This window comes from Aspergillus fumigatus, chromosome 3 (assembly GCF_000002655.1).
Source record: "Aspergillus fumigatus Af293 chromosome 3, whole genome shotgun sequence".
NCBI lineage: Eukaryota > Fungi > Ascomycota > Eurotiomycetes > Eurotiales > Aspergillaceae > Aspergillus > Aspergillus fumigatus.
The window spans coordinates 783,690-807,901 of record NC_007196.1 but is presented as its reverse complement, the minus strand read 5'-3'; the positions used below and the strand labels follow the sequence as shown (position 1 = coordinate 807,901).

At 50.1% G+C, this 24,212-nt stretch overlaps 10 protein-coding genes across 10 annotated transcripts; 6 read left to right on the top strand and 4 right to left on the bottom strand.

The window, feature by feature from the left end:
* Positions 1-88: 88 nt before the first annotated feature.
* AFUA_3G03020 (phosphomannomutase) lies at positions 89-1,738 on the top strand (the record flags this gene model as incomplete). The annotated part of the gene is made up of 3 exons (XM_743531.1): positions 89-641; positions 687-1,438; positions 1,493-1,738. 3 exons carry the CDS (start codon positions 89-91, stop codon positions 1,736-1,738), a joined length of 1,551 nt encoding a protein of 516 aa, XP_748624.1.
* A 1,843-nt stretch (positions 1,739-3,581) lies between these two features.
* On the top strand, positions 3,582-5,697 carry AFUA_3G03010 (inorganic phosphate transporter). The gene is made up of 6 exons (XM_743530.2): positions 3,582-3,811; positions 3,875-4,302; positions 4,352-5,015; positions 5,068-5,151; positions 5,199-5,353; positions 5,407-5,697. Exons 1-6 carry the CDS (start codon positions 3,636-3,638, stop codon positions 5,607-5,609), a joined length of 1,710 nt encoding a protein of 569 aa, XP_748623.1. The 5' UTR covers positions 3,582-3,635; the 3' UTR covers positions 5,610-5,697.
* Positions 5,698-5,757: 60 nt separating this feature from the next.
* Positions 5,758-6,654, bottom strand: AFUA_3G03000 (YbhB/YbcL family Raf kinase inhibitor-like protein). The gene is made up of 3 exons (XM_077804303.1): positions 6,335-6,654; positions 6,095-6,273; positions 5,758-6,038 (listed from the first exon to the last, which is right to left on the bottom strand). The coding sequence occupies exons 1-3, from the start codon at positions 6,536-6,538 to the stop codon at positions 5,846-5,848; spliced, it is 576 nt and encodes a 191-aa protein (XP_077660459.1). The 5' UTR covers positions 6,539-6,654; the 3' UTR covers positions 5,758-5,845.
* Positions 6,655-7,011: 357 nt separating this feature from the next.
* Positions 7,012-7,781, top strand: AFUA_3G02990 (uncharacterized protein). The gene is made up of 2 exons (XM_077804302.1): positions 7,012-7,463; positions 7,518-7,781. The coding sequence occupies exon 1, from the start codon at positions 7,184-7,186 to the stop codon at positions 7,457-7,459; it is 276 nt and encodes a 91-aa protein (XP_077660458.1). The 5' UTR covers positions 7,012-7,183; the 3' UTR covers positions 7,460-7,463; positions 7,518-7,781.
* A 275-nt stretch (positions 7,782-8,056) lies between these two features.
* On the top strand, positions 8,057-9,995 carry AFUA_3G02980 (putative metalloreductase Fre8). Its single transcript, XM_743527.2, has 2 exons — positions 8,057-8,459; positions 8,519-9,995. Exons 1-2 carry the CDS (start codon positions 8,096-8,098, stop codon positions 9,838-9,840), a joined length of 1,686 nt encoding a protein of 561 aa, XP_748620.1. The 5' UTR covers positions 8,057-8,095; the 3' UTR covers positions 9,841-9,995.
* Positions 9,996-13,049: 3,054 nt separating this feature from the next.
* gprA (A4/G1 family peptidase) lies at positions 13,050-13,859 on the bottom strand (the record flags this gene model as incomplete). The annotated part of the gene is made up of 1 exon (XM_743526.1): positions 13,050-13,859. The coding sequence occupies one exon, from the start codon at positions 13,857-13,859 to the stop codon at positions 13,050-13,052; it is 810 nt and encodes a 269-aa protein (XP_748619.1).
* A 3,087-nt stretch (positions 13,860-16,946) lies between these two features.
* Positions 16,947-17,363, top strand: AFUA_3G02960 (uncharacterized protein; the record flags this gene model as incomplete). The annotated part of the gene is made up of 1 exon (XM_743525.1): positions 16,947-17,363. One exon carries the CDS (start codon positions 16,947-16,949, stop codon positions 17,361-17,363), a length of 417 nt encoding a protein of 138 aa, XP_748618.1.
* Positions 17,364-17,632: 269 nt separating this feature from the next.
* AFUA_3G02950 (uncharacterized protein) lies at positions 17,633-18,501 on the bottom strand (the record flags this gene model as incomplete). Its single annotated transcript, XM_077804301.1, has 3 exons — positions 18,223-18,501; positions 17,998-18,171; positions 17,633-17,945 (listed from the first exon to the last, which is right to left on the bottom strand). Exons 1-3 carry the CDS (start codon positions 18,354-18,356, stop codon positions 17,633-17,635), a joined length of 621 nt encoding a protein of 206 aa, XP_077660457.1. The 5' UTR covers positions 18,357-18,501.
* Positions 18,502-18,902: 401 nt separating this feature from the next.
* AFUA_3G02940 (putative allergen) lies at positions 18,903-20,030 on the bottom strand. The gene has a single exon (XM_743523.2). The coding sequence runs from the start codon at positions 19,804-19,806 to the stop codon at positions 19,012-19,014; it is 795 nt and encodes a 264-aa protein (XP_748616.1). The 5' UTR covers positions 19,807-20,030; the 3' UTR covers positions 18,903-19,011.
* Positions 20,031-22,459: 2,429 nt separating this feature from the next.
* On the top strand, positions 22,460-23,924 carry AFUA_3G02930 (putative extracellular soluble lytic transglycosylase). The gene is made up of 2 exons (XM_743522.2): positions 22,460-23,062; positions 23,122-23,924. The coding sequence occupies exons 1-2, from the start codon at positions 22,920-22,922 to the stop codon at positions 23,726-23,728; spliced, it is 750 nt and encodes a 249-aa protein (XP_748615.1). The 5' UTR covers positions 22,460-22,919; the 3' UTR covers positions 23,729-23,924.
* The last annotated feature ends 288 nt before the right edge of the window (positions 23,925-24,212 follow it).

Below are 24,212 nucleotides of genomic sequence, written 5' to 3'. Positions count from 1 at the left end.
TTGTTTTTCAATTTAACTTGATCAAAGTCGCCGTAGATTATCCATCAGATCCCAGTAACAGTCTCCTCAAGCGCTGTCTCCATCTAAGATGTCGTCTACTTCCCCATCCGACGCCCTGCGCTTCCACCTGGCATATAAACCGCAGCCCCTCAAATTTGGCACGAGTGGTCGGAGGGGTAAAGTGGTTGACCTGACGCAGCTCGAGATCTACACAAATGTCCGGGCAGAGATTCGCTATTTACAGTCATTGCAGTTCTCAGAGGGAGGAATTCGCAAAGGCGACGACTTCTATTTCGCATACGACCTCCGACCCAGCTCCACTGGCTATGTAGAGAACAACCGCGGTGGACTTTGTCAAGCGGTCGTGCAAGCCTTGAAAGATGGAGGCATGAACCCTATCAATCTTGGGGCTATTCCTACGCCTGCACTCACCTTTTTTGCTCTTCAAAAGGCCAAGGGAAGTATCATGGTAACGGGGAGCCATATCCCGTTCGATCGCAACGGCTACAAGCTCAATACCTCCAAAGGAGAGCTCCTCAAGAAAGACGAACAACCCATCAACAATGTGGTCGAGGTTGTGCGCGAGGAGCTTCTCTCTCAGCCCTTTGCCGATTCTTTGTTCAATGAACAAGGCATGCTTCGTGGTTCCCCATCCAACCTTCCTCCAGTTGCGCCCGAGGGTAGAGCTGCCTATATCCAGCGCTACCTTGACTTCTTCCGAGGCGAATCGCTAAAGGGCATGAAGATCCTCGTGTACCAGCATTCGGCCGTCGGTCGCGACGTTGTGGTTGAGATTCTGGAGAAGCTTGGTGCGGAAGCCACTTCCGCCGGTCGCAGCGAGACCTTTGTCCCGATAGACACCGAAGCAATCGACGAGGCGCAACTCAGCACCGTCCAGAAGCTGTACGATAGCACAGGCCAGTCATTCAACGCGGTCGTCTCGACAGACGGAGACAGCGATCGTCCACTCCTCCTCGCCCCGGAGGGAGACAAACTCCGCTTCTTCGGCGGCGACCTGCTAGGCATGATCGTCGCGGAGTTCCTCCAAGCCGACTCGGTCGTGGTCCCAATCAGCACCAACGACGCCATCGATCGCGGCGCTCTGGCCGGCGCTCTGGAGCCAAAAACCAAGATCGGCAGTCCGTACGTGATCGCGGGGATGCAGAGCGCCGTGGAAAAGCGCCGCCAGCGCGTCTGCGGATGGGAAGCCAATGGCGGCTTTCTGACAGGCTCCGACATCGAGCGCAACGGCCAGGTGCTCCCTGCGCTCCCGACGCGCGATGCCGTCCTCCCTCTCCTCTGTGCGCTGTTTGCCGCGCAAAGCCGGCTGATGACCCTGCCTGCGCTTTTCAGCACTCTGCCCAAACGATTCAGCCGTGCTGCGTTGATCCGGAACTTTCCTCGTGCCACAAGCCTGAAAATCATCGACCGCTTTTCAGTGCGTGAGGGCGGAGCGCAGACCGCGGAAGAGCAGTCCCGTCGGATTCGTCAGGAGCTGGAAGGGATTTTCTCTGCCCGGCATGGGTTTTCGTCAATCTCTCGGATCGATTACACGGATGGGGTTCGCGTCATTTTCGAAAATGGTGATGTCGCTCATTTCCGTCCTTCGGGAAATGCGGATGAACTTCGAATCTATGCTGTGGCGGATACACAGGAGCGTGCAGACCAGATCGCGACGGAGGGGGTTGCTGAACCGGAAGGTTTGCTACGGAGGCTGGAGCGGTTGGTTCAGGCGTAGAAGCCGTCCTGGTTGTATGTTGATGTTCCCTACGATGTATGGCCATTGATTGTCGTAAATAAACTAGACAGATATGGCAGATTTACCGAGAGAAAGTGTGCGTCATACATCGTAGTAGATGACAACTTTTCTGGGAGTCGAAGCGTGTGCTCAGACTGACTGTAGCTCAGCCTCAACCGGAGCCTTCCACCACCGCAAGTGCAACATTAGAATCAGCATAGGGATTCCCATAGTCATCAAGAATGAAGAATACATGACTGGGAGAGCCTGGTGGCTATAGATCCTGGGCTCCAAGAAACCCATCTATGTCCGTATAGCCTGTCTACGGCATCGGTCAGGGTAGACTGATGGGAAGATCATAATCTCAAGGCAGGTAGTGTTAGAAATCTCAATGAAGAGGCTAATGTCCTGTCTAAGTCCTACATCGGCAATACCCAGGGAGGCATGTCTTACCAGGCCAAGACTACATCTACGGTATTAATCTACACGACAGTTCTTATCAAACGGAGTTATTACTTCTCTAGCAAACCTTTGACCAAATATATATACCACCCGGAATCCAAGAGGAAACAGCACGAGACACCACCGAATTCAGGCATTCGACTACCAGCACACCATGTCGCCGAGCCCCCCATCCACTTATTCGAGCACTGCCGCAAGGCCTCCACCTCGGTTCATCGAACTCCGTCCAAAGGGAGGTTAGTAGTTCGAGTCCAAAGGGTCGGACAGTCCCGACTCTTTTCGTCTTGGCGGCTCCTAAGAGGATAGATAGACTGACCCATAATCTACGGAGTACAGAGGGTGTGTTAATCACGTTCCCCGAGGGTGCATCAGGCCAGGTTGATTCCCGACGCAAACGACATGCTATCTCGCAGAAGAACCAACGAGACCGGCTAAAGGCGGCGCTAGAGCAGATGGCTCGGGTGCTACACGCTGGTGGCGTTGGTTCCGGCCCCAGGAGGTCGTCTGGGACCAGGGTGAGTGTGCTTTGAACTCCTGCAGGGGTTACTGTCTACTGAAGCTGGGGAGTATGGGGGTGAAGGGTGGTTGCTGACTTGATCGAATCTACTGCAGGTTGAGCTGATTGAAACGGCAGTGGAATATATTCAGAGACTTGAGAAGGAGGTGAAAACGCTGAGGAGCTCAGTGAACACGGTTTCTCGGTCTCATGAGGGGGGTGAATGCGTGGAATCCGACTGATTAGTCTCATTTAACGAAGTTCATGAATTGAATGGTTTGTGGCGCTGGTAAACCTTCAAGGTCCAACTTCCAAGACATTGTAGAAAAGTAGCAGATCATGTAGATGCATATGGTCGTATCATTCCAGCATGTGGCCAGTCAACCCACGTAAGATACGAACAGGCTGCTGCATCCCCAAGTGGCCTGTTGACCGGCCGCATCGTCATAAACATCCAGCACCGGAAGCGCCAAGAAGCCAAGACTATCAGGACATATTGGACCGAAGTCAGAGGAAGCGGGATCGCAGACCACGTTCCACCAGGTGGATCTGTGATTGGCCATATAAGCTTTCTGATTGAGGACTACAAGGAGGTCTTGGCAGACGGCCGCCAAGAGTCAACATGAAGCAGACGAGACGCTGTCGACTGACTTTGGGGTCATGTCTCACGAGATAACGAGGCAGATTCTGCGAGCTGTAGGCCAATTCGAAAAGCTAGCGAAGGGATGTGGACTGCTTTGGATCTGGTTCGTACGCCTCTCGCACGTTTTTTTCCTTTTTCTTTTTCTTTTTTTCTTGGAAAGGCCTGCCTCTACGAAGCCGATGGCAGCTGTGTGCTAAGTATATAAGCACTATGCACGCTGCAATACTAGCATGGGGAACGATCTTCTCTGCAAGTTGTAAGGACACGATATAGGATATCCAACCTGGCATCAGAAGATGGCCCTCCATCAGTTCGATTACCTCTTCGCCCTTGGCACTATCTTTGCGTTCCTCGATGCATACAACATCGGTGCCAATGATGTCGCCAACTCCTGGGCGACATCGGTGTCGTCTCGCTCGTTGCAGTACTGGCAGGCCATGGTTCTGGCCTCTATCATGGAATTCAGTGGAAGGTATGTTTGCTCCGGTACAGGTATAGCATTTCCATTTGGAGGATACTGACTATTCTGCAATAGTATTGGTGTAGGTGCTCGTGTCGCAGATACCATCCGAACCAAGATCGTCGACGTCAAGGCCTTCGAGGAGAACCCTGCCCTGCTGATGCTGGGTATGGTCTGCGCTGTCACGGCTTCCTCCATCTACCTCACCGTCGCTACCCGCCTTGGTATGCCGGTCTCGACCACTCACTCCATCATGGGCGGTGTGATCGGTATGGGCATTGCTGCTCTGGGATCCGATGGCATTCAGTGGTGGGGAGGAGACATCAACTCGGGTGTCGTCCAGGTCTTCCTTGCCTGGATCATTGCGCCTCTTATGTCCGGTGCCTTTGGTGCCATTATCTTCCTTCTCACCAGGTACGGAGTCATGGAGCGTAAGAACTCGGTTTTGAAGGCTTTCATCTCCATCCCTATCTACTTTGGCATCACCTCCGCTTTGCTCACCAGTATGGCCCCCGGCCCTAGCACGATGCTTGATGATACTGACTGGCACAGTGCTTATCGTGTGGAAGGGTGGTTCCAGCAGAATCAATCTCACTGATTCGGAAACCACCGGTGTGATCATCGGCGTTGGTGCTGCCGTCGCGCTACTCGTTGCCGTCTTCTTCCTCCCGTGGCTCTACCGGAGGTTGATCAAAGAGGATTGGCAGCTGAAGTGGTACCACCTCTTCATGGGTCCTCTTGTGCTGCGTCGCGGCGAGGTGCCCCCTCCTCCCGAGGGCTATAAGACCGTACAGGATTATTACAAGGGCCACAAGACCCTAGAGGAGCTGGAACGCGAACGTGCTAACATCGAGAGAGCCGGACCTTCCGACGAGGAGAGCGAGCCTGCCGTGGACAAGGAAGGCAAGGAAGGCCAGGCTGCTGCTGCTTCTGTCGAGATCGAAGAGCCCCAGTTTACCCTCATCGGGCCTCGTCCTGACGGAGCCGCCTTCAGCCCCGCCGTGCTCTTCTGGCAGTTCCGTCGCTTCTTCTTCCGCGGAATTGAGCAGGATGTTGTCAGTCTGCAGAAGAAGAGGAACATTCTCACTGGGGACTTGGAGATGGTCCATGCCCATGCGCGCCATTACGACAACAAGGCCGAATACATGTACTCCTTCCTCCAGGTCATGACTGCTTCTACTGCATCTTTCACGCACGGTGCCAACGATGTCTCCAAGTATGTATCCTCGCGACTTTGCGTGTTGAAGCCTGCTGACCGATTTATCCAGCGCTGTTGGTCCTTATGCCACCATCTACTATGTTTGGTCAACCAACCAGCTCAAGTCCAAGAGTCCCGTTCCGTACTGGATCCTGTGAGTAGCCATTTTGACATTCATAGACACATTCTAATCAATCTTAGGGCTTTCGGAGGTGCCGCCATCGTGATCGGTCTGTGGACCTACGGCTACAACATCATGCGCAACCTGGGTAACAGAATCACTCTGCACTCTCCATCCCGCGGTTTCTCCATGGAGCTGGGCTCAGCCATTACCGTCATCATGGCTACCAAGCTGAGTATGCTACATCCTTTATGCTTCACTGATCATAATCGTACTAACTGCCCGCAGAGCTCCCCGTCTCCACCACGCAGTGTATCTCTGGTGCCACAGTTGGTGTGGGCCTGTGCAATGGCACCTGGCGAACCATCAACTGGCGCATGATCGCATGGATCTACTTTGGCTGGATTATCACCCTCCCTGTGTCTGGAATCATTTCCGGCTGTCTCATGGGCATCATCATCAATGCTCCTCGCTGGGGACTGACCTACTAAAGCGTCCAGAAAGGAAGTTAGATTGGGGGAAGGTGACGAGACTGACAATACCACTCAACAGCACTGATGCTTCATTTAATGATAGTAGTGATTTTAGTCAAGTGATACCAGTGAAGTGACATAAAATTGCATTCTAATATATGAAATCTACCATGCAGTCTACCACACTTGGTTTTCGCCTCGTCTCTATGCATGACAACCACACTCGAGTATCCCACGCAAACAAGCAATTGAGCTCACTCTGTCCACCCATCACCAGCCCCCAACATCCAGTTCACCCCGACCAGCTCCAACCCATGGCTCTCAACCCACTCTGCAACTTTAAACGACCGCCTCGCCGTAAACTCCTCCCCCCCAACGTCCTCCTTCTTCAGTGCGAACCCCTCTGGCTCTCTAAACAGCAGAAATAGATACCGGTGTGGGCGCGAACTGCACCATTAGCCTCATCCACTTTGATTATAACTAACAAAAAGACAATTACTCACTCGTCTTTCGGCCCAGGCCCCAGATATTCCGTCAATGCGGTCCCACTGTCGCCCTCCTCGGCCTTCAACCCCGAGATAACCCAGTGTCTCCAGAAGGCGTATTTGGGGTCGTCGGGTGTGGGGGCGTCAGGGTCAACTAGGAGGAGGGTATAACTTGTCGAGGATGGTTGATTGCTCTCCTGTTATTCCAATTAGACTGCGCGGGGCTGGAGATAGGGCTATTGGCAAAGTACGACCTACCTCTTTGGGAAAAGATACGCTTGGAGCTGTTTTGCATTCGCTCGCGCGAAAGAGATTCCCCAAGGATACGGGCTTATCGTTGAAGGAGACGTGCAGCTGGGTGGTAGGGTTGAAGTCTGGGGGTAGGAAGGGGAGTAAGCCGGGGGTGAGGTTGGCTTGGGCGAGCGATTGCGTGAGCTGCTGGGTGTGAGATTCGAGAGACATTTTGGTCAGCGATAGTGTTGATTCTGTAGGACACGGTGTGAATGGCAGGGTTACGATGATATATAGTCGGTTGAATGCTTGTGGATTAGAGATGGAGGATGTGACTGGCGGAAAAATAGAGGATGCGCCGTCTTGGGCAATTTGATGATACACGATGTGCGGGGTATCTACGGAAGACTTGGTCTGCCTATTTACTGTATATTTGGGTTCTTCATAGGACAGTAGTCGTCAGTAATGCTGAATGTATGATAGTATGCCCTATTTTTAAGCTATGTATGGAACTCAGCATACATAGTCTAAACTCTAAGCCACTGTCAACCTGCCTCTGTGTTGGATTCTTCACAAAACGCAATTTTCATCATACACTATCCACTTAGATTTGTTAGTCACACATGTACTCAATTGCAAATATAGACTAATATAAATACCCCAACACTATAGAACATGCCGCCACATCCATCTTTGTTACCATTGTGCGATGTAAGTTATGACGTCATTTGTGTATGATTCAATATATACTTGTCCTGCATCAAGATATGACAGCAACTAGAAGTAAGGCATACCTTCTCTGTCTAACACTTACAACCTTATTATTATCAAATCTACTACAAGACTACAAACGGATCAACCACAAAGCAAATCATCATGCCAAATAACAACTTCTCCTCCTCCCAAGACACTGGCGTCACTGGCGCCGCGAAATTCGTCACCTCCACTGTGGGAAATACTGTCGGCGGGGTCTCTCGCACTGTTGGTGGAGTGACTGGTGCAGCTGCTCGAGGAGTTGGCGGCACCATCACAAGTGCAACCGGAAGCGCAGGAAAGCCTGTTGGAGATGCGTTGGGAAGTGTCGGGACGGGCGTTGAAGATGCGGCGAACCGAGTTGCAAAGGGAGTTGAAGATGCTGGGCAATGGCGGTAATCAGGTACGATACTATCCGGTCTTCGGATGACGCGAGGCTATGTCTGACCTGATATAGCAGTGGATTGCACTATAAAGTAAGGTTTAAACTGGTTTTTAGTCTATCAAGTGGCGCTTATAGTTTATGAGTCCAATATCCTTACATGTCTATTTCATGTTTGTCTGTTAAAGTACTGTAGCTGCTATTCCCATGATTTATTATAATAACTCGATTTTATTCAGCTGCTCTGGTTGTACTAGACTTTCTTGTTATAAAAGCTAGGAATGTTGCAATTGAGGATCAGATTATTTTGAGGTGTAAGAATCAATATCTTATTCAATGTCCCCGGATTATAACACACCAAAACAATACCAGGGTAAGTCTCTATTTCACGAGTTGTGTCTGATACTTAGGTACAAGAGCTTATCAGATCATAATCTATCGTTTTTGTGGGCTTGGATTGCATATTCCAGCAGACCAATCAAAGTACAGGAATTGGATTGCCCGCAGCAGTTCAGCCAATTGTCTCTGCGCTTTGAACCGGCTTTACCATTCTCCGTTGGTGCAGGGGCTTGCAGATTGATAACTTGGCGATTCCCCACAGGGATGATCAATTCATCTTTCCTCATCGCCACGACGTGTTAGACTCCCCAGTCATGGGTTGGCCGTATCACATAGTGAAACTCAGCCCCGAGGAAAAGTCGCAGCGTCGAGAGTCTCTCGATCGATACGGACTATACTCTCAGCTGTCCGTCTTCATACCGATTTTGTCCTTCTGGCTGTATCGGTTAGGGCATTGGGTCTATCTCCGTTCTGCTCGCAGACACGGATATAGTGCAGTTACTCGTCCAGGAGAGTCAAGGGCTTCGAGTCCTGGGAATGTTGTGAAGCGATGCCGGTCAATACTGTGGTGGCTCGAAGATGAAGTCGCTCCCGGCTGGGGTGCAAGGCAGCATTGGATTTTTGGGACAGCATGGGCGCTGTGGTTGCTAACTTTGTGTATACATCGGACGGGAACTGGTGAGTTTAGAATTTCCTCGAGTTTTACCCATGTTCTCTGAATGATCTAACACTAATAGATTATCTTCATGTGACAAAACGTTTTGGCATAGTAGCTGTGGCGCAACTACCCACTCATTTTGTCCTTGCAATTAAATCTCGATACAACCCTTTAGCACTGCTCTTCAACACTTCGTATGAGAGACTGCTACCATGGCACCGAATATCCGGCAGACTGATATTCCTTCTGATCGTTGTCCATGCGACTTTGTACCTAAACTACTTTATCCAGACGGCAACGCTGCAAGAGCATCTCGCCTCTCTCAAGATCATCCTTGGCATTGCATCATTCATGTCCCTTTTCGCCATGATGAGCACCAGCATCGAGGCCGTCCGTCGTTGCAACTATCGGTTATTCTACATCACACACTCGATTCTTGCACCCGTTATCCTGATCTTTCTTGTCTTACACGCAAAGTCTCTACGCTGGTACATCGTTGAGACACTGGCCGTCGCTCTTCTGTCCCTACTCAACCGTCTAGATGCCATCTCCGCGTATGCGACCATATCGCGAATCCCTCGAACGAACCTCATCAGCGTGCAGATCCCTATTCCCGCATCAAGAATACAACGATTCCGAGCAGCGCCAGGCCAACACGTCTACTTATCCCTGCATCCAGAAACAGCGATGAAGGTAAATTCCTCGCTCGTACAGAACCTTTTCCTCCGAAATCCATTTACTGTCGCAAATGTCTCGGAGAACAATGAGATCACCCTCGTTGCGCGGGTGCAAGATGGTCCTACGTCCCGAGCCTTGGATGCTCTGGCAGATTCGGCAGAGAAGCCGAGTCTTCTTCAGCTCTACGGACCATTTGGGAGTATCTCCCGTTTCTCAAAGCTAGCAATGAAGTATGATCGAATTCTTATTGTGGCAGGTGGGGTGGGCGCGACTTTTGCTTTGCCGGTGTACCGTGAACTGAAGGAGCAAGTCGAAGCGGAAGGCAAGGGACAAGATAAGATTACATTTGTTTGGTCTATGAAGACGCTGGAAGAAGCTGCGTGGGCGGTGGGGTTGGCGGATGGGCAGGCCTTGACGCAAGAGGACAACGTCAAGCTCTACTTGACTCAGTCCTATCAGATGCGCAGGCAAAAGCCTTCCCCGGATGACAGCGTCGAGTTAGAGGAATTACAGGCGCCTAGGGCAGTTGTATGGCCATCCGCGGGAACTGGACGCCCTGACTTGGCCAAAATTGTGGATGATCTCCTTGGGGAGTCTGATGAGCGGGTAGCTGTGCTGTTTTGCGGACCACCAGGCATGGGGAGGGTATTGCGGGAAGATATTGGCAGGTATGTACGGGAAGGACGAGAGGTCTGGTGGCATGCTGAAGCCTTTGGATGGTGATGGGATAACCCAACTGTCTATGGCGATGTAAGAATACTATGCCATGTAGCAAACCTTCATCCTGGTATTTATACCACTACTTATAATGTGTTAGGCATTGTAGTGCCCCTCTGGGTAGGCATCCACATCACCGCATTCTCCTTCGTACCGTTCTCATGAGTAAATTGCCTTACCAAAAGATCATCTAGGCTTGCTGCATGAACTCACCGCTTTTTGAGGTTATACAAGGTATCGTGCTCGTTGAGATCAGGATTTACCGATGGAGCGTTCTCCAGCTTCTCCGCAGAGACATGTCCACAAACCTCGACCATTGCTTGAGCCAGGCCATCTCCTCATTACCATACCTGAATTGATTGACGTCGACTTTCAGAAGCGCGAACAGAGCGTTGATTGCAGCATCGCGACCATGGGAATCCCCTTCTAGAGTGCCAGACTCTATCTGCAGAATCCTGCACTCGCTGTAGATTCCTTTCTGAGTTTCACCAAATCAACCGCGAGGCCGAAGATATCATGGAATTGCCGGTCTCTTGGTTCCGTCGTCTGTTGGCAACAGTCCGCGAGGTAGCCGCGAATTCCTTTATTTGAACCATTTCGGGTACTTCGTTCTAAGTAGTGCTGGCTCTGAGACTGATGCGAGCATTGAAGAGTTTGATAGAGCGCAGAACCCTGAACTGAATCTTTGCAATGAAGAGCTAAGGTGAGTCTGCTCATATAACCTTCCGTTCAAGCCTCCCGTAACATTCCTTACCGAAATTTGGTTAGAGCATGCCGCGTTGCATGGAGGTAACATGTTATTGTTATGACCAAGCGCTAGTAGGCCATCTGTTATAGAAAGGAAACATCAGAGGAAGTGTAGCAAAGCGATGACGGTGCAGATGAATAAAGACAGATGGGATTCCAGCAAGCGACGATTATAGTCACGGCAACCATGAGGAACGCATCCTTTGAAAGTTCTGATAGTGTACGGCTGATGCCTCAAAAGTTTAATTGAATATAACTTAAGGTCTCATTTTATTGTGAACAGTTATTCCATATTCTTAGCAGCGCTTACTACTCGCTCTCCATAGGCCATGTTACCAAGGGGCCGCAATGATATATATGGGATAGTTGGCAATCCTAGGGCCATTCACATCCTAGCCCAAGCGAGCATTGATTTCGCCTGATTGGATGTGGCAGAAATCAATCAACAATAACCGCCGAGGTTTACCCCCAGAAGCCACCACATCTGCAGGGGTTCATGGCCTCGCTAGCTAGTCTCGGCCTCGTGCGCCGCTGGTCTCCTGTACTAGCAGACAGGGGTGAGACCAGGAACGATAAAGGACGCACACCCCACCTTCCAGTCAATCCAGCCTCAAGCCTTGTCAAACATTTTCAAACCTTGTCAATCCTTAGAGTCCCTAATGGCCAGCCATCATGGCGAATTCAACACGACGATGTTATTTTCCTAACGGGAATCCATCGAACGATGTCCCTTGCTCCGATGATGAAGCAGCTGGATGTTGCGCCTCTGGGGATATATGCATGTCCAACGGACTTTGTTTGAACGTTGCCCATCAACCTTACGTGGCGGGTCGAGGGAGTTGCACAGACAAAGAATGGGGCGATGGATGTCCGCAGTATTGCAGTAGGCACACCTCCCATGAAATACATGATTTAGACAGGTCTGATCGAGATATCTCACAGAGGATATGAATCGGGGGGGAGGTTGCTCCATAATTAACCTCGCCTACGAGAACGGCATAGCGACATATTGCTGCGGCACTCCGATCACAAATGGGACGAATGTCATCTGTCCGGAAGGAATGGACAGCTTCCGGATTCCAACGGGGCACGCGTTAACCGGTGTGGCTCTCTTGAGCAATGTTTCCTCGTCGTCAGCTACAACGGAACCTTCTTCCACAGATACGCCGACTCGACCTTGTCATGATACCGCGATTGGAGCTGCAGTCGGAGTCCCCCTGGGGGTCATCGCGTTGTTGGCACTGGTGTGGGCGATCTTTGAACGAAGAGCAAGACGAGCGATGCGGACACAAGTACCACTAGGCACAGTGATATCGGACGACAAGGGCGGCCCCTATATGCGCAGTCGTCATGAACCGCCTTCAGAGCTACCGCATACACGCGATGCAGCTGAACTGATGGATAGGAATGAATGATGAAGCGTCAATGACCAAGTGAATACCCTCGCGGAATTACGAGCGAAATGCCGTGACGATATGTGGTGTGATGTACAGAGATCGTTGACGAAAGACTGCAGGAAGTCAGGTCTTCAGAGCTTCGTTCAACCATGGCAAATATTACTAATGACTAAGTTCTATTAAACGCAGGGGATATGTACACCGCCATGTATCCTGTATAGCTGACACATGTATACCAGACATGATCTTGATCTGCGCGTTGGAAGTGAATAACTTAGGAACCCGTTCGGACGGATCATTCTCAGATAAGCAAGAAGAGATAAGAATGAGACATGATTATTATGCACACCCCAGGCTTAATCAATGCTTCATAAAGACACATCACAACGCACCAGTCCTAGAAATCCCATGAAGACTCTTCCGCAGAGCTTGGCATTGGTCCTGGCATAGAGGCAGCCAAACTGAATGCTTCAGCAAAGGCACGATATTCGGGATTTCGTAATGTTGATAATACGGCCTTAATTACCCCCAGTCTACGGGAGGTATGTGCTACTTACAGGATCACACTCCCTTGGAATACTGCCTCCTCACGTTGCATCATAACCTCAACAAGAGTGGCCTGTATCAATATTGCCAACCTCGGACACACTAGTCCTGAATATCATTCGTCTCAGTTGGAAACAAACGGAAATGTGCATTAGTTTGTCTCTGACTATGCGCATCATGCTCGATAGGATACATTAAGTGGGGTAGAGGCTTGCAAGTCACAACAACTCGGAGAGGATGAGTTGGAGAGAACATCATCTACGGAGTTATTGGACGACTGTCTTCAGAAGAGATCGTGATCTGTTCTGCTCTTCGATAGAAATTTTCATCCGCGTTATTACTAAGAGATGTGTTTGAGACAGGAGAGATAGTATGCTATATTGAACAAACTAAGTAGGTTTGCCTAGGCTAACACTTTTCCCATCAGTAACCCTTTTGCTCTTCTGACTCGTCTGACTCGTCCCTCGTCAAAACATCATCATTCATCACTAACACAGAGTGTCGGCCTCATCCAGAGCCACGCTCTTAGACATACTTAACAGTGACAGAGCTGCTAGAGGTAGAAACCGAAGTCAAAACCTTGCCGCTCTGCTGGATATCAATCAGAGTGGCGCCAGAAGGCCCAACAGTGGAACCGCCATCGGTAGCCTGAGCCCCGGTGAAGGTGACAGTGCCAAAGTTAGCAAACGGCACCAGAGACCCGTTGGACTCAAAGTCTTCAACGATCCACTCGGCATTGTACTCGCACAGATTGCCGTCCACGCCGCCGGTGAAGGTGTGGGTGACAGTCTTGCCCTTGGTCACATTCTCGACAGTGGCCGTGCCAGCGGTCTTGCTGGTTGCATCAACGGTGACCCTGATCGTGTCGCCAGCGGAGATGGAGATGCCGCTGAAGTCGTACGCGTAGTCGGGGTACCACTCGTACCAGGCGTCGAAGGAGACAGAGCTGCCCTGGATGCAGAAGTCGACGCCGGTTTGCAGGATGGCAGAGCTGCAGGTGTCACCGTCGATACCGACCCAAGCGGAGGCGCAGTACTGCTTGCTGGAAGAGCCACCGCTTGGGACGCTGGGGGTAGGGACGACGAACTCGCCAGTCACAGCCGTGTAGCCTGTGCCGATGAGGACGGCACCAGCCCAGTTGGAGCTGTACTCGACCTGGGTGGTGTTGCTGAGCTTGATAACCTCGGAAGTGCCGGGCTTGTAGGGAGGGTGGCTCGATCTGTTGGCGGTGCGGGCCAGACGACGGGCATGCCGGGCTTGACGCTGTTCTGTGAGGGGAGCAGCGATGGCAGCCGTGGCAAGCAAGCCGGAGGCGAGGACAGAAGTGAACTTCATGATGGTGATGAGGACTGGTGAGGATGAAATTTATTGCTGTCGAAGATGAGTTTGAGGGCTGATGGTAGTCAATAACCTGCGAGTCACACTTGACCTGGTAGACATTTTGGACCGGGGATCCAGCTTCAATTTATACTTGAGCACCAGTCCAAGGATTCCTTATCTCAGTGTTAAAACGACTCCTGCAATGGTGTCTTCTCGCTTGATACTCTCGAGGCAAGCAATTAGAGTCAAGCGTCTCCGCTCTATCATGAGATGAGGAGAAGGACCGGAGACCGATGGAGAATAGCATCTGATTCACGCCTACTGGTCGGATTTGGCATATTATCCGTTGAAATTGCACCAGCACTGGCATTTCTCCGTCCCCCGCAAGTTGGTGAGCTGCAAATCCAGCAAATCCACAGGAGATCTTCTCGCCTCGCGATGGGAGTGCCGGACGAGACTGCGCGAAGACCAAAGGATTAGATGCATCTGGACCAATTAAGCTCAGAATATCGCTTCGCTGAGGATCTTGATTGGCCTCTGCTTGCAGAGTGTGTACTCCTCCCGAGATTCATCAGAGGCTAGATAACGGTGGGTCATTGGAACCACCAGGTCATATCCACCATCTATCCACCATAACTTGGCGATCATTGCCGTAAAAGTCAAGCATTGCCAAGAACTGCAAGCAACAACGTAGAGAGGTATGTGCACGCTAATGAGACTAAGACTCTGATGGTACTCCGTAGATACTTGCCGTACTGTCCTTCTTCGCCTGCCTATCACGCAATCTGCAACAGTTCTGCCATATTTGATTTTTTTCTCAGTCGATAATCGGACGTCCGACGGTGCTCGGGATGATCGGAGATGATTAATATATTGAATGCTACTAATAGTCAAGGTGAAAGGTCAACAGTGCACGAGTAAGTTACTGCGGAGTTAGCGCGCCTCTAGTATCCAAAGGGGCTAGAAAAGGTGGCCAGATGCTACTGAGGCGGAGACTAACAGAGTTGGAGTCTGGATGGCGCGGTTCACCAAGCTTTGGTCAAGCATCTTGGCGAATTATAAGCATCGTGGGTGAGCCAGACGAATATGGTCAAGAGACTAAGTAGATTAGGCTATTCGGAGCGGCAGATTGTCGATGTAACGATTCGGTGGAAGAGGGGGTGTACTCTATCAGTTTAGATTGATTGATATTAAATTCTGCAGAGATAATGCAAGTGACGGTGGCTGACCACGCAGGGGTATTCTTCCTTCAGCCCAGTCTTCTTATCAACGACCATGGACGGCAGGTGTTGGGTATCGACGGTCTGTCCGTGTCTCCTCCGGATACCCGAGACATTGCAGATTATTGCAGAACACGAGGAATAAAACTTATCATGTATAATTCCTTGCAATCGACGACCGACTCAGTAGTAGTATTTGGTTCTCTCAGATATTCTGAGGATGTGGTTTCAATAACTGGGGTGGGGTTTATCATTATTCGAGCATCTATACTCTCGTTCAGACGGGAACTAGGAAGCTGATCCTCCCTTTTGTTAAGTATATACGACAAGAAGTATACCATACCAGTAGATGAGGAACAATATCCATTGCTGGTATTGTGGTTGGACAGTACGGAGAGTCAACGTTGGCTCGATTTCCAAGAGTTGTGTATCAGTGGAGGCACAGAATTATGCTGAAATTGAGAGATTATGCCGTCTTTGTATTGGGATAGATCGGTCCTCATTGTCATTGATTATACCGATTTTCTGACTCCTGACCCTGACTTCGATAAACTGTTCCAGGCAGTATCGATGAGAAAGTGGTGTTTAGAATTTATAAACATTGTACAGGAGAGTGACGCACTATGCCTCCATTCTCGCTTATTGCTGTGTACGGCGGCTGCCGCTCTACTCGAAGATCCCAGTTGCAACCAAGGTGTACCCGTCAATGATTACACAGCAAGTTGTCTTCTGCTCGACTATGACAGGTGCAACAGCTGAAATGGCAAGAGCTCTATTATCTTGATATTTGGATCTATCCTTGTCCAAGTTGTGTCGCCCCCGAACAATAAACTGTATAGTTTGTCAGGTTGCCACGCCTATCGTAACAAGCGTTGAATATCTCATGCATCCAGTAAGCCCGCCTTGGTAGTTATATACTCACCACCGACCAATTATAGCCCCTGGACTTCCCTATGCCTGCAACGTACCCAGGAAACGTCAAGTACATGATCCGCAAAGCATGGATGGGAAGGACCATCATTAACCATGTCTTAGAAGACAAGGCGTTCCAACGGATGATCTGCACATCTAATGCATGATCGGCGATCGGTTGGGGAACCTACATCTGCAACATCTCCAGCCAGAAGAATGTTATGTTTGATGTTTCATCGACGGCTCATTCTCGAATGGACTGATGCCTGGAAGGCATGGCGTGCTGGACAGGGATAAGTTGCGCCGGTGACTAGGTAGCTACTGATGGTCCCCTGATAAAGTCGATAGCTGAAGGGCTTGAATGTATCGGAGCATCTCGACTCAATTGACTCATGCGATGCAGTGAGTTTCCTGTTTCCTGGATGTGGGTCGAGGATGTCAGTCGTAGGGGGGTTCTTAAAGCAAGATCACAGGCTGACTTGGACTTTTCAAAGCCAGTCATTATATCAAGAATTTTACAGCTCATAATTTTTAGTAACGATTTCAAGATAGTGTTTGTGTTCAGACCAGACGCAAATTTTCCATATATGAACCAATGGGCGGTTTCACTGGTTTCAACTTTCAGTACATGCTGGAGGTTGGAATGCTAGGCCAAGGCCCATCGCCACAGACTACTCATATATTCCATATAATTGAGGTGTCTGGTAGGTCTAGCAGTATAAAAAGGGTAGAGCTCTTTGTGATGTCCATACTGGAAATAACAATGTTGAACCTCAAGGTAACAACGTAGTGATGAAATGTTGTGTGATTGGTTGAAGAGTCTGCAACTGCCCCACCGTTGGGCGCTTAGGTAAAGTCAATGGGTCACAAAGCATTACACCTTGTGTTGGCAATTTCCCCCCTGCACCTCTGGAGGGTCTGCTTGTACGATACAATAAGAGCCATAGGAACTTGCTCCTTCATCTTCCAAATGCTCAAACTCTATGTCCTCGTCTATAAAGGCGAACCTCTGGACTACCATGAATACCGCCACACTGCTTTGTACCTGAAGCTCCCCGACAACCAAAGTTTCATCATGCACATCCTAGGCACGCAGGGAATGTTCGAATATGCTCAAATCAAGAACAAGGATCCTTCTGTTGTCGGAAGTCTCGCAAAAGTGGTGCCTGTGGCCGACATCTCAGAAGTAATCGGCTCAGGACCCATCCAGTCCACTGTGGCAAAGACACTAGTTCAAAACGGGCCGCTGGACCTGGATTGGAACTGTCAGCACTGGGTTGGTGACGCCTTGAGCAAGCTTGCAGAGAGGAAATATATCACTGTTGCGGAACGCGCCGAAGCCATCGATCGGATGATGGATGCGTGTCTCGAGGCCATGGATGATTGAAGGGCGATCCGTACTCACGGACCAGATGTCCTATTGGGCAGAGCCTTAAATGGCGCATGTGGTTGTGAGGCTGGATTCTCAAGTATTTCTGCATCGAATGGGGATATACATATGCGATCTTCTTATTCGAAATCCCGGCAAGATTATGCATCACCGTCATACCGACAAGTCCATTGCTATCCACATCTGACGAGTGACGTACAGTCACGCACATAAACGACACTAGATATCTGTCCCACAAGAGAATTTTCCTTCCTCTTCTAACTTCTTCAGCGTATCTTGTCACTTCTTCCGAATGGCTGCCACCGCATCCGGGCCCAGCGCCAGCTCCTTTGGCCACTGTCCCTTTTTTGGCCGCGTTCTCCTCTTGACCACATCAATGATACGTGCAATTGTTTCTTGGGATCACTTCTCTGCTTCCCGTTCGCCCCAGTCAACTCTTGATACTCGGGGAATTTAGGCTCAGCGAACACGCGACTCTCGGCGCTCAAGAGCTCAGTACGGCACTGACAAGATTCCACCAAGAGCGTCTTGATTCCGAGATCATTAGTTCCATGATCAAGAGCCTCCGTTGCGTCGGTTCTGTCAATAGGGACTCTTGAACCTCAATTACCGGATGGACTTACAGCGAAACGCAGCCTTGGAGGCGCTATATGCCCCGACGGCAGGGTATGACTCCCACGCAGCCATGGAGCCAATGTGAACAATGACCCCTTCCCTACGTTTACGGAGATGCGGCAGGAACGCTCGGGTGATGTTGATCGTTTTGAAGCTATTGGTGGTGAATTGGGAAACGTGATCTCCAAGCCTGGACGGAGTACTGTCTAGTTTCATCCTGTGCATAGTGTCAGACGCTTACTTCATGTCCTCCAATGTGCTAAACTGCGTGTAAGCTGTATTGTTCACCAGAACATCAACTTTCCTGTTGATGGCGATCGCATCAGAGGCCTTTTGATTCGGTGTTTCCTGAAAGGCTGTCACGTCCAGCTGCATGAGTGCAGCGCCTCCGCCTTATAGGGGCGATCTTGGCGATGGTGCGGCCTGTCGCAATGACCTTGTCCCGGCGGAAAAGGACTTGAGTGACAAATTTGCTGCTGAAGCCTGAGGAGCAGCCGGTGATGAGCCAGACTTGAGCCATTTCAAACCGAATCTTATATTGTAGTTGCGTTGGAGTTGTCTTGAGCCTGGGTTGTAGAGGAATTCATACCTCGCTGGTGCTACAGGTGGTGTCGACAGGAAGTTTACGTCGGAAGTATGGGTGGAGATAGTGTCGGTGATATGATCAAGATCAGCTATGAGGGTAGGTCGGTATGTAGGATCAAGAGCGATAATGCCCTTTTAATCAGGGTTGCTGCGGTGGCCACAGGTCTTAGCATCCGAAAGACGATGATTATCAGAATTTTGGTTAACCAGAAGGAAATCGGCCATACTATCGGACTTTGGACAGATGAGTACACTGATATAGCCCATCCAATGAATGGATAGAATGATACTAAGACTTATGGCCTAATTTCTACCTGTTTGTGTCACCATCAATATGAATAAGTGTAAACGAGTGTGATTCGTGTGTTGTTGCTATCAAAGCAACTATATTCTATCAATGTAATTTTCTATTCTTTCCCTGTTCATCGTAGTCCAATTGTGCAACTTAGCCACTGTAGTCAATGGTAACAGCCAGGCGCACTGCACCACCACCAGAGAGGTTCCCACCAATACCCCCAATAGCCGCCTCAGCAGTGGTGTAGGCATTGTCAACCGACGCCGCATTAGGGGTGATGCTAGAGCAAGTACCCCCCAGCGCATCACAGATCTTCATGCCCTGCACGGTCAGGCCCGCATTCTGCGCCTGGATGGCAGAGACATCGAAACCAGACCAGCCGCCGTTCCCGGCACTGGTGAAATCGAACTCGCCCCAGGTCGAGGCATACCCGCCATTCGAGTCCTTGGGGATGCTGCCTGCAGCGGCCGCAAATCCGCCGTTGGTGTCGTCGTCAAAGGCGACGTACTTGGTCTCTCCGGCATTGAGGGTGAGGGTCAGAGCAGCGTTGCCGTACCAGCCGGTCATCTGGCCATCGGGGCCGATCTTATTCCAGAAGACGACGGTCCAAGGTTCACTGTTCTGGCCGCTGATCTGGGCGACGTTCTTGTAGTTGGAGGCCGAGTCGGCGGAGACTTCGATGATGTTGCTACCCCATGGGTTGCCGACGTTGCCGGCGTAGGTCTCGCCGCTGCCGCTGTTGGAGGTGCGGCCGCCGAAGCCCGCGGTGGAGTAGGAGCCTCCGGCTGGGGTGGCGGTCCAGGCGGAGCTGCCGCCGGAGGATGAGGAGGGAGCGACGGTGGAGGAGGCCGAGGTGGCGTACTGACGGCGCTCGTGGCCTTGCAGACGGGCCAGAGAGCTGGAGGTGAGGGCTGCCAGCAGCAAGAGAGACTTGGTGAACTGCATTTTGAAGAGAGCGGATGTAATGTCAAGTGTGCTTCAGGTAGCTGTAGAAGTCCGAAGGAATGGCAGTGTCGTTACTGACTGGAGCAACGACGGATGTGAGGATTCGAAGAGAGCGTCTGAAGTATCAAACCAAAAGAAGAAATGAAGGAATGGAAGCGTGTATACACACGGTTAATGAATGCGATGGTTGAACAGGAGGAATCCAACAGGGACCCTCTCGCGCCCTTTTATAACATTCTGAAAACAAAGATTTAAGTCCCGCCACTCCACTCTTTGTCAGTCGAATGTGTGTGTTCTCGAACACCCACGGCGCTGATGGATGTCATTTTCCTTGGTTCGGGAGGTTGAACCCTTGGATAGAGTCTTGGGATTGAGGATGATTGATCAGGGAATGCGTCAGCATGGACGAGTTGATGGAACTGGACTGGGGTTCCGACACAGATAATGCCATGGTCTAGATTCATGGGGTCGTGTGCTTGTTGACATCCTGACAGTAGCCTATTGGACAGTTCGATTGAAAACACAGACAGGACATCTCTGGTATTGTTGTGGGATTGGTTAGAATCTCTGCGTGGTACCTGAATTGTACTCCAATTCAACGCCATTGGCTACTTCTCCTGACCAGTGGCTCTGTGTGGGACTCTGGCTCTGCAATACAGGAATCTGGTTGTTGGAGGCCAAGTTGCGTGGCTCTGGAGCTCGGGTTATTTCTGGTCGGCCTTTGTGTTCATTGTTTCTTTTTACTAGGGTTGTGTTTCAGCATCAAGAGGCAACGAATATGAGATTTATCATTGTGTGGTGAAACCTACTCAAAGAACAAAGAGCATATCCCCAGGGATCTAGACTTTTGGACCTCGTGGCCAAGTGCCGGGAAAGGATCAGATCCCTCAAACGGGCTACTGGCGAAAGTGGAAAGAATAGCGACGTCGGAAGGCCTAAAGTCTTGTGGGTGGAGCTCACCTCCACCGTTCTCTGAGGCTAGGAGAATTGTAGCTATGTTCTGAGGTCTTTAGTAGCATCCTAGGCTTTCCCATGCTAGTAGGGAATGTCGAAAGGCAATGACTTGTACCCTACGTGCCACATGAGCATCCAAAGACAAATTCAATGTTCCCTGCTTCACAGACTCTTTTTGATACTGTCCTTATTCGTGACTTCATAAAGATAGAATTGCCCTCAAGACTCCCACGAGTTCCTTTATTAATGTGCCTTGTGTGCAAGCTGGCCGAACCATGGTTCCCTTTTTCTGGGCCAGGGGCAGAAACACAAAAAAATGGTGCTGCTGAAGGAAGTCAAACAATGAGTGGTCAGCATTGTGACTAAGCAAGGAGATAATTCTACATTCCCACCAATCCCATTACAATCCATCTGCCTTCGTAACAGGCGAACAATGAACCATGGGATGTTTTATTGACACCTTTCAAAAAGGGCATTGGCCCTTTTTTTGCGGTGGCTCATGCAGGCAGCCGCTGTCGTAAGGCATACGTCTACGCTAGCAAATTGCCAGTGAAAAGATTGTACGGAACAATCTGTACATCCTGAATAGGTTATGATTGACCTTTTTCATCTATCAAGCAATAAAATTCAATACTTCAAGTCGAATAATAGCCCTGAAACTGCCGAGTTAGTCGCTCATGCCAATAGCAAGGCCACTTGATCCAGCTCATATCGCACTAGAGGAATCCGTTATTGCCTCTGCACTCATGCGCGCCTCGTTTAATCGCCGAGGTTCCGTCGACTTTGCGCGAAGAATGACCGACAGAGTGCCTCTCGTCGGTAGTATGTGTGCCGAACTCGGTGTTGCCGAGATCAGGATAGTGGAAAAATTATCTTCCCTGGTATACAGTAGAAACCCCGAGAGGATACAGCAATTATTCATCAAAATCAAGAGAACAGTCCTCTCTTGCCTCTCACGTGTAAAAGCGTACCGTTGATACCGTTGTTCTAGAATACTTCACCTTAGCGGGGAGGCCAAATCTTGGGCCGTATACACAAATTTGAGGTCGACGCCATCGAAACCTGATATGACCCCTAAATCTAGCAGTCTCAAGAAGCCATGTCGGGGGGCTAGTTATGCTTAGTTTAGTCTACGGGGCACTGGGGACGCCCACATTTGCTTCAAAATAGTCTTGTTCGAATCAGGAAATTAGGTGACAAACTTGGTGTTTATACACTTCCATGTTGATTGAAGGAGGCGCGAGTGGCTAGAATGCATCTACCCAGAAGGTAATGACATCAACCTCACGTTGCAGTCGGTCGCTTCCCCAGCAATTTGCAACTATGATGGCAATATTTGTTAGCCTATCCTGCACTTATGGCTATTGATATCAGCATGTTGGAATTCTCTCAAAGAATTGGTCGTCGTCGTCAGTTACTAATGGATGAGTCAATCAAGGCATCTCGGTCCTAGAGTCTAGCTGTAAACATGTCTAAATGACAAACATATTGCCAGGTTCTTCCATTAGAACAAGGATGTTACTTAAAACCGCCCCCAACCTCAGATGTAACCTTATGCATTTCCTAAAAGGGAAATTGGTATAGCGACGATGCGATCGGCATTGCTGACATAATCACTTGCACGTTAGGCTAGTTAACTACAGACGTCAGGCTTACTTGACAATCGACACTGCAAGATGGCCTTTATGGCACGAGATATCTGACTATTCCATACTCGTGCCTTTTGCCGGTACTGGCCGAATTTCTCGCAGGCATGTACCGAGATCGACGCACTGAGGTAACATGCCGAACCGACGCTAAGATGACTCTGCTACAATGCGTGCCAATGAAATCACTCCCATCTTTCAGATCAAACAGGTCGGTGCCGCACCTGTCAGACTACCTCGAATCCCTGACCAAATAGAAGAGTTGCTGTTTTTGATTGGATGTGTGCATGATGGCCAGGACTGCAGGATTACCTGATTGAGAAACTGGTCGATTCGCATCAACATGCTGGGTTTGAGGATCCTTTTTGGAAGATGATCATATCTGCGCAGGCAGAGCTACTGCTTGGATAAACTGAACTACTTAAACAGCTCCATTGCCGGCTGGCTCGATAGACACGAACGGTCATCTTTCAGCTCTGCTGAATCACACCCCAAAAAACCGCAAGAGAAATAATGGCGGTCCTTAAGAGCATCACCCTGACTTCCCTGGCCCTCGCTATTGGTGCCACCGCTCAGTCCGCCAACCCAGGTGTCGGCAAAAACCCTAAGGCGCAAGGTGCAACAGACAATGTCACCCCAAGCACCGGCCCAAACGGGTACCGTTCCTTCGCCACGTATTTTTTGGAGTCATTGCTGCTAACAGTAAAACATCTAGCTCCGAAGACTGGCTTAACACCGGCATCACCACCACCGGCTGGAAGCCTCCCTTCCTCTCCATCGACGACGTCTACACCATCAGCCTTCAAGACTTCTACAACGGCATTGGTTCCGCCTGCGCCCAGTACGACAGCTACTTCCAAAGCAGCGCATCCAAGTACGGTGTCAACCCGGTCATTCTCGCCGTCATCGCTATGCAGGAGTCCTCCTGCAATGCCAACGCGGGAGGTCCCACACCGGGCTTGATGCAGGTCTCGTGCGACAACTACCCGAATGGCCAGTGCACGGATAGCATCCAGGATAATGTGGACGCGGGCACGCACTATCTCAAGTCGCAGCTTGATGCGTCCGGGGGTAATGCGATCAAGGCGCTGGGTGCATACAATGGCTGGTTTACGGCAGGGTCCGGGCTTAATGGGAACAGAGGGCTGACGAAGGACTACCCCTGCTCGGCTGAGGGTAAGGCGCATGGTATGCCACAGAACCTGGACTACTTGCACCAAGTGCTGAATGGGTGGATGATGGGATTGGATGTTTATGGAAAGGATAACTGGATTGGTACTTATCACTGTGATCAGTCGTGCAGTGATGGCAGTTTATGCTAGAACTCTCAGCGACACCTGTACTGATACATGCTCTAATGTAGCTTATGTGGAGTTAGACCTGCAGAATGTCGGGCGTCCCTAACTGATATCTCCGAGAGCACCTGGACCAATGTTTCGCATCAAACCAAGTAAGACATCAATTAATAACAAAACAGGCAGATATAACTGTCAATCTTGTGTTTCAATACATGTGTGAGAGCAAAAACGATGGATTCCTGATTCACAAAAGCAGACCAGGATTGGACCCTCTCTCCGTGAGCTCACAAATTAAGTCCGCTGCAAAGATCGGGGTTAATGAGAAACGGTTTCAGTGTGTCCATCTCTATTAAAGCATCTTTGTTGTCGTTATCCGCGAGGGTTGTCACAAAGAGCTTATCGGAGTCGGAGTCAGGAACGCATTGGCCGCCCGTAACAGATAGTAAAGGTCCCCTGGACAGTCGTTTTGACGGCGGAGGAAGCTCTTCCGACACTTGCTCCTTAAACC

Bases quoted from the DNA above. Each gene is read 5' to 3' on its own strand.
- AFUA_3G03000 (XM_077804303.1), bottom strand. From the start codon at position 6,538: ATGTCTCTCGAATCTCACACCCAGCAGCTCACGCAATCGCTCGCCCAA. The intron at 6,274-6,334 runs GTAGGTCGTACT...TTGGAATAACAG, and splicing joins GCGTATCTTTTCCCAAAGAG to GAGAGCAATCAACCATCCTC. The intron at 6,039-6,094 runs GTGAGTAATTGT...CTAATGGTGCAG, and splicing joins GGGCCTGGGCCGAAAGACGA to TTCGCGCCCACACCGGTATC.
- AFUA_3G03010 (XM_743530.2), top strand. From the start codon at position 3,636: ATGGCCCTCCATCAGTTCGATTACCTCTTCGCCCTTGGCACTATCTTT. The intron at 4,303-4,351 runs GTATGGCCCCCG...TGACTGGCACAG, and splicing joins CACCTCCGCTTTGCTCACCA to TGCTTATCGTGTGGAAGGGT. The intron at 5,354-5,406 runs GTATGCTACATC...AACTGCCCGCAG, and splicing joins CATCATGGCTACCAAGCTGA to AGCTCCCCGTCTCCACCACG.
- AFUA_3G02930 (XM_743522.2), top strand. From the start codon at position 22,920: ATGGCGGTCCTTAAGAGCATCACCCTGACTTCCCTGGCCCTCGCTATT. The intron at 23,063-23,121 runs GTACCGTTCCTT...TAAAACATCTAG, and splicing joins CCAAGCACCGGCCCAAACGG to CTCCGAAGACTGGCTTAACA.
- AFUA_3G02980 (XM_743527.2), top strand. From the start codon at position 8,096: ATGGGTTGGCCGTATCACATAGTGAAACTCAGCCCCGAGGAAAAGTCG. The intron at 8,460-8,518 runs GTGAGTTTAGAA...TAACACTAATAG, and splicing joins TATACATCGGACGGGAACTG to ATTATCTTCATGTGACAAAA.
- AFUA_3G02940 (XM_743523.2), bottom strand. From the start codon at position 19,806: ATGCAGTTCACCAAGTCTCTCTTGCTGCTGGCAGCCCTCACCTCCAGC.
- AFUA_3G02990 (XM_077804302.1), top strand. From the start codon at position 7,184: ATGCCAAATAACAACTTCTCCTCCTCCCAAGACACTGGCGTCACTGGC.